This window comes from Chrysemys picta, chromosome 7 (genome assembly GCF_011386835.1).
Source record: "Chrysemys picta bellii isolate R12L10 chromosome 7, ASM1138683v2, whole genome shotgun sequence".
Lineage (NCBI taxonomy): Eukaryota > Metazoa > Chordata > Testudines > Emydidae > Chrysemys > Chrysemys picta.
In genome coordinates, this window is record NC_088797.1 from 36,386,517 (window position 1) to 36,394,425 (window position 7,909).

A 7,909-nucleotide genomic window follows, 5' to 3' on the forward strand; every position below is an offset into this window, starting at 1 on the left:
CATGTTTACAAGGATCACAATGCATAAGATTTTTTTTTCATTCATTTCAGTAGAATTGTGGAGCCATCATGCAGTTTTAGTTTCAGGATTAGCTTTAAAATAAATAGTAACTGGAACCGCAAAACAGCATCTGCTTCCAGTGTATAAAGACAACCTTTTATTAATTTATCTTCCCCTCTCATCACCTTGTAATCTAGTACTGATAGAAAACATTTAGTAATCAATTTGTAACCACAATTAACACTAAGTACATTAAATGTCAAAATGTTCATTACATCATTATGGTTTGAAAAACAGAACAGAGTCAGTTGGTAAAGTGGTCTTTTGTGGATAGGGGTCATCTGTGTCTGACAACTGTTTGATAGTATATGTCAAAAGGCAGTCTCTCAGAATACGCGTCAACTGGCATTAATTTGGCCTTCTTTCCGATAGTCTCAGAGAGACTAAAAATTAAATGGGTATCGAGATTGAACTCTAACAGATGTGGATGCAGCAGATCTGGTATACTTGCACTTTTTCGTCCCATATTGCACCTGTTCTGAGGATAAATAATTTACTGAGTACCAACAGGATGCTCTGTACTCTAAAAACATAGGGCCTTTGCCTTCTACACCTGAATCAGCACAAGAGTTCCCTGTTAGAGTCCAACAGTTCGATTCATAGTACTAACTTCGCAGGTGATGCAATGTGAAAACAGACAAACATGTTTAAGATTCTCAAACAATTTTATGTTAATTTCTCTTTAAAATATGTAGCACAAACAGAATAGTTTATATGGTTTGTTATAAATGTTTTATTGGCATGAATTTGGGATCTTCTCTACCATATACAGTTTGTGAAGTACTTTGGCAGAATCTGAAAAATTCACTTGATCCTCTGTTATTGAAAAGTAGGGAACTTTCTGCAGTGATTGGAATTTTGCATGTGAAGCTACCATTAAAGAGATTCTAGCTTTTACTATTTGAAAATAACCTACTAATGCATTTCTGCCTTCATGAGTCTTTATACAGGCAACTCCTGTACTTTTGCTGTTGCTCATAGTTTTGCCCAGCAGTGGGTCAGAATGAAATTAACCAACTAGTTATTTATCCTGCTGTTTTTCAAACCCAATGGCAGAGTGAAACTGACAACCATTATGTGAGTTTCACTCTACATACACACAGCACCACAGAAATGCAGCCACAACTGGGGTGGAAAGTTCTTGGCAAAATATTGGTGGGGAAGAAAGTGCCAAGGACAGTGGAGTAAACCCATGCTTTAAAGAAAACCGCTGCGGTTTCTTTAATGTCCAAGCAGATCAGATAGAATCTCAGTTTTTAAATTCTCACTTGCAAGAGCGTCAACAGTGTAAAGTGCATAGACCTCAATTTACATAAGAAATGTTAAGGGCAAGTTAACCTTGCTGAGATTTAAGTTTGTGGTTTCACAGACACTAAAGTATTACAAAGAATATAAAGTATTTAAAAAGAAAAAATCATGGTTTGCCCAGAAAGAAAAAGCAAGACAGACAGTAATGTACAGCAGCTATTGTCTATATTAGCACTAACTATAGTTAATGTTTATAGAGCCTGCATGCAATTACTTCTGTTCCATTTTCTTTGCACAAGTGTCAGTTTAACACTACTTAAACAAAAGTTGAATAATAAGTGTAACCTTGTCATTATGTTACCTTTCAAGAAATTGATTACTTTCCCCCATTTCCCTGCATCAAACGGATGTAGCTTCTCCAATCCCATAAATGTGATGTTGTAGTCTGGAGAATATACAATGGGCCAGCATGTTGGTGGAACTTCATGATACAGCTCAGTTCTGTGAGGCCTTAAGGGGAAAAAATAATAGAACCATCACTCTTCCTAACAATTGGTAAAGGAAAATCTAATGACCCCACCCCACGTTAAGCAGTGGGGCCATTGTCTGGCTTGTTGAGAACATAAGAATGGCCACACTAGATCAGACCAATGGTCTTTCCAGTCCAGTATCTTGTATTCTGACAGTGGCCAACATCAAATGCATCAAAGGGAATGAACAGAACAGGGCAATTATCAACTGATCCATCCCATCATCCAGTCCCAACATCTGGCAGTCAGAGACACAGGGACACTCAGAGCATGGGGTTGCACCCATGACCATCTTGGCTAATAGTAACTGATGGACCTATCCTCCAGGAACTTATCTAATAAATTTTGAATCCAGTTATAGCTTCTGCCTTCACAACATCACTGGCCAACAAGCTCCACAGGTTGACTGCATTGTGTGAAGAAGTACTTCCTTTTATTTTAAACCTGCTGCCTATTAATTGCATTGGGTGACCCCTGGTTCTTGTGTTATGTGAAGGAGTAAATAATTCCTTATTCACTTTCTCCATCCCATTCATGATTTTATAGGCCTCTAACATATCCCCCCACTGTCTCTTTTATAAAATGAATAGTCCCAGTCTTTTTAATCTCTCCGCATACGAAAGCTGTTCCATGCCCTTAATCGTTTTTGTTGCCCTTCTCTGTACCTTTTCCCTTTTTTCAGATGGGGCAATCAGAAGTGCATGCAGTATCAAGGTTTGGGCATACCATGAACTTATATAGCGGCATTATGATATTTACTGTCTTATTAGCCATCCCCTTCCTAATGGTTTCTAACACTCCATTAGTTTTTCTGTCATTGCACATTAAGCAGATGTTTTCAGAGAACTATCCACAATGACTCAGAGATTCTTTTTCTGAGTATTAATAGCTAATTTGGACCCCATCACTCTGTATGTATAGTTGGAATTATGTTTTCCACTATGCATTACTTTGTATTTATCAACATTGAATTTCATCTGCCATTTTGTTGCCCAGTTACCCAGTTTTGTGAGATCCCTGTGTAACTCTCTTGGGTAATTCTGAATCATCTGCAAACTTTGCCACCTCACTGTTTCCCCACTTTTCCAGATCATTTATGAATATGTTGAACAGCACTGGTCCCAGTACAGATCCCTGGGGGACACAACTATTTACCTCTCTCCATTCTGAAAAACTGACCATTTATTCCTACCCATTGTTTCCTGTCTTTTAACCAGTTACTGATCCATGAGAGGACCTTTCCTCTTATCTCATGACTCCTTAACTTTGCTTAAGAGCCTTTCGTGATGGACCTTGTCAAAGGCTTTTTAAAAGTCCAAGTACACTATATCCACTGGATCACCCTTGTCTACATGTTTATTGACCCCTCAAAGAATTCTAATAAATTGGTGTGCCATGATTACCTTTTATAAAAGCCATGTTGACTCTTCCCCAACAAACTGTGTTTCAGCTATGTGTCTGATAATGCTGTTCTCTACTATAGTTTCAACCAATTTGCCTAGTACTGAAGTTAGGCTTACCGGCCTGTAATTGCCAGGATCGCCTCTGAAGCCTTTATTAAAAATTGGCATCACATTAGCTATCCTCCAGTCATCTGGTACAAAAGTTGATTTAAGTGATAGGTCAAATACCACAGTTAATAGTTCTGCAGTTTCATATTTGAATTCCTTCAGAACTCTCGGATGAATACCATCTGCTCCTGGTGACTTATTACTGTTTATTAATTAGTTCCAAAACCTTATCTCAGAGGCTATGCGTAGAGGAGTATGGAGGGTGTCAAGGGCCCCCCGGATTGGCCTGCTGGGGACAGGGGCTCTGTCCTTCTCTCCCTGTGCCTCCCCTCCAGCATGTTTGGCCACCTTCCCTGGCAGCCGGGCAGGGAGTGCAATGGAGCCACTTCAGCCTGAGAGAGCCGTGCGGGGAGGCTGCGGCTCCAGCTGTCATCTCCCCCATTCGGGTGGAAGACGGCTGGGAAAAACAAACATATGGTAACCCACCCTCCCCAAACCCTGCCACCCTCACTTCCGCATTGCTGCTGGCCATGGCTGTGGCTTTAGAGCTAAGTGTCCGGCCAGCAGGCTTCCCTCTGGGGCTGCCCATCTCTGAAGGCAACAGCCCTGCCAGCAGCAGGGCAGAAGTAAGCGTGGCAATCCCATGACCATCCCCCCCCCCCCCCACAATAGCCCTGCAACCTTCCCACCCTGACTGCCTTTTGGGTCTGGACCCCCACAGATTACAACACCGTGAAATTTCAGATGTAAACATCTGAAAACATGATATTGACTCATTTTAAAACCCCCTGGCCATGAAACTGACCAAAATGGACTGTGAATTTGGTAGGGCCCTACTCATGTCCAAGCACCTGAATTAAGCAGTATGTCAAAACACACAAAGAAGATGCAAATGATTATGTACATTAACTCATTCCAGCACTAAATTCAATTATTGACAAAACTGAGTTCCATTTCTACCTGTTCCACCCTTCTCCAAGTTGATTAAACACTAACCCATTTTAATTTTTAAAACTTAGGTCCAGTTTTTCCCTTGACATAATCTAAAGTTTATTTTGATTTACTAGGCTCAAGTTTCAAAGTTTTGTTTCTAAATACAAGTCAAAATGTACTGTCCCTACACATTAAGTATATAAGTAAGGAAAGATGCTCAACCGAACCTAAAACTCTAAGGAAATACAAAACACACTGGAAATTTAGGGTCCAAACTGTAAACTTGATTCACACAAAACTTCCACAGAGATTGTTAGAAATTCTTCCTGAGTCAGGACTACAGAATCACGTTGTGATTGTTCTATTGTCTTTCATACAAACTGTACCTCTTGCAGAATTAAAAGAACTTTTTTTTAAAATCACGCCTCAGTCTAAAAATATTTTACCTACTATATTAAAATTAATACCTACAATTCCTGGAGATAACAGGAAAAATATTGGGGGAAGGGGTTCTTTCCAGAATCGGACACCACTTTTTTTATAATCAGTTCTCCCTTTTGTCTGTGTGGGTTATTTTTCACACAACAATGGAGAAAAATTAAACACACACAAAAACCTCAGGAAAATATGGCTGTAATTCAGGATGGATTAAGATTCATTTTTTTTAAAATGGATTTTTAATTTAAATTAATTGTTTATTTTTAAAAGAAAAGTATTTAAAATTAAATTTGAAATTATGGCAAACTAATGTTAAGGCCTAAACTTACTATATTCTTTAAAAATCATGTACATTAAATAAAGAAAATATTAAGCAATACACTTGCAGATGAAATTTTAAAAAAAGTCAAATCACTGAACTGGTGAAAATCACTAAGCTAAGCACCTGGAACCAAAGTTTGTTGAAGTGCTACAACCAGCCTTTGACAGTAGTCGAAAGAACATATTTTTCTTTTCAGTATATTCAACTAGTTTAGTTCAAAGACTAATTCATACAAAGTTAAGAAACCAAGTGGAAACTTAAAAAGCATAAAAGCTTGTTTTCCTCTTCCTATCTATGAATAAAAACAAGGTGTGAGAGGATGAGATCTACTAATTCTAATGTCTTGAAGGACACAATGCCAGAAACAATCAGTTCAATTTACTAACCATGATAATACCTGCGATTAATAAATTATTTATTTTCAACATGTTTTGATAACTTACTTTTTTTCTTCTGTATCCAAAACATTTAAGGCAGTTTGGTTTACTTAATAAAAACAATTTTAAAATGCTGGTTTTGTGCTTTTTTAATTGTATTCTAATTTCCATCCAATTGCAGTTTGGCACAAATCACAAATAACAAATTAACCTAGTAAATAATAAATGTATCAGTTGTCATTTTCTAACGTAATAAAAAGATAAAAATTAAGAATCTGAATAAATGTATGTTAAGCTATATATATTGCTTAAATAAATGTGTGTAGATATGGTTATCCTCCTACTTAGCAAAATAAAGTACCAAATTTAGTGTAAAAGCTATATTTAGCTGCAGATCAACTTGTTTTAAGGGTTATTGACTAATGAGATTCTACCTTTCTTCAGGAAAATAAGATGTACAAATGGAAAAACGGATTAAAATCAATTATTTAAATAAAGTTTCCTGTTTGTTGATTTCAAATCATTATTAAAAATGGTGATTGCAATCAGTCCATCCTGCTGTAAAACCACAAAAATTGGTAAGGGTACGCTTGGGTTCTCCATAAATTACTTAAAGCTTTAGGAAGTGGGTGGGTCCTTAAGTTTGCATGTTTATTTCCAGTATTACAAAGTATTACAAATGGTCTTGAAAATCACCAAAAATTTATTACATAATTTTCAGGAGCAGGTTTAGTACCTGAAACTACTTTTAACTCATTTTTAAAACTGATCACATTTCACCTTGACTACATCTATTAAAATAATGCCAAGAATAACAGCTGAGATGCGAGGAAAGATGGATGGTCAGATGAGCTAGAATAATAGATAACCAATGGATGAAGCAGAGCAACGCAAAAAGGCTGTTCCACCCAGAGCTGTGCTGGAGACTGAGGTACAAAACAGTGGAGCTACCGTGAAGCAGGTCAGAGAAAAAAAGCTGATGTTGGACAAGTGGAGGAAACTGACTTGGGAGGGGAAACACAGAGACTCTGGAGCGACGGGTACTGCAGAAACAAGATGCTTGACGTGATCAAAGGGTGAAAGGCTGGTGCAGAGGAAGCTAGGAGCGGAGCAGCAAGGGAGGGTCTCCCTGGGGCGGGACAGGTAAGGGGGGGAGGGTTGGGCAGGAGGCCGGCGCTTGGCGTCTCCTGTGCTCGTTCAAATCCCGCTGCCGTCACCTGCAAGGACGGTCCCCGGCAGGCTCCGCCCCCCGGGGCGATACAGGCCGGTGCCTGCCAGCCAGGACTGGCTCTGAGTCAACCCCACCTGCCTACGGGGCGGTGACAGCGACCATGGGGGCCCTGACGGGGCCTGGGCCGTGCAGCCAGGCCTGGAGCGCTGCAGCCCCCTCCTCCGGCCCGGGGTCTGCTCCCTCCCTCCCGGCGGCGCCACAACCACTGTCCCGACTCAGGGAGCGAGGCCCCCGCCGCGCCGGGAGGGGCCGGGCGTGGCCCCGCCTGGCTAACAAGGCCCGGGCCAGCCTGGATCGCGTCAGCTACTCACATCCCCCCGGCCGCCTTCTGCCAGCCAGCGCTCCGCCGCGGGAGGGGCGGGGCCGAGCCGCGCGGAGCCGCCCCACACCGCGGGCGGGAGGAGGAGACGCGAGAGGCCCGGCCAGGACGGAGCGGGCGGCCCTGGCTAGGCAAGGATGCGGGGAGGGGCCCTGGCCTGGGGGGCAGGAGCTAGGAAAGGGGGGCTGGGCTGGGGGGAGAGGGAGAAGTGAGGTGGAAGAGTCTCTTGCCCCAAGAAGAACAGGAGTATTTGTAAAAGGCAACAGAGTCTCCTGTGGCACCTTTAAGACTAACAGATGTATTGGAGCATAAGCTTTTGTGGGTGCATAGGCATGCATCTGACGAAGTGGGTATTCACCCACGAAAGCTTATGCTCCAATACATCTGTTAGTCTTAAAGGTGCCACAGGAGACTCTGTTGCCTTTTACAGATCCAGACTAACACAGTTACCTCTCTGATACAGGAGTATTTGTGGCACCTTAGAGATTAACAAATTTATTTGAGCATAAGCTTTCGTGGGCTACACCCCACTTCATCTGATGCATAGAATGGAACATATAGTGAGGACATGTATATACATACAGAGAACATGAAAAGGTGGGAGTTGCCCAACCAACTCTAAGAGGCTAATTAATTAATTAAGATGAACTGATGTCAGCAGGAGGGAAAAAAAACGTTTGTAGTGATAATCAAGATAGCCCATTTAAGACAGTTTGACAAGAAGCTGTGAGGCTACTTAACATGGGGGAAATAGATTCAATGTGTGTAATGGCTCAGCCATTCCCAGTCTCTATTTAAGCCTAAATTGATAGTATCTAGTTTGCATATCATTTCAAGTTCAGCAGTTTCTCGTTGAAGTCTGTTTTTGAAGCTTTTCTGTTGCAAAATTGCCACCTTTAAATCTGTTACTGAATGGCCAGAGAGGTTGAAGTGTTCTCCT

At 41.1% G+C, this 7,909-nt stretch overlaps 1 protein-coding gene across 3 annotated transcripts in view; it reads right to left on the reverse strand.

The window, feature by feature from the left end:
- Window positions 1-7,115, reverse strand: part of HDAC11 (histone deacetylase 11) — a 74,038-nt gene extending 66,923 nt beyond the window's left edge. Inside the window, exons 1-2 of one of the 3 annotated variants that reach the window (XM_005307173.5) lie at window positions 6,962-7,115; window positions 1,670-1,818 (exon numbers count right to left, since the gene is read on the reverse strand). In XM_005307173.5, the coding sequence (XP_005307230.2) occupies window positions 1,670-1,818; window positions 6,962-6,963 (151 nt within the window). In that variant the 5' untranslated portion in view covers window positions 6,964-7,115. Of the gene's footprint in view, window positions 1-1,669; window positions 1,819-6,636; window positions 6,858-6,961 lie in introns of those variants that run through there. The other 2 variants (XM_065551192.1, XM_065551191.1) reach the window with 2 other exon arrangements.
- Window positions 7,116-7,909: the final 794 nt, after the last annotated feature.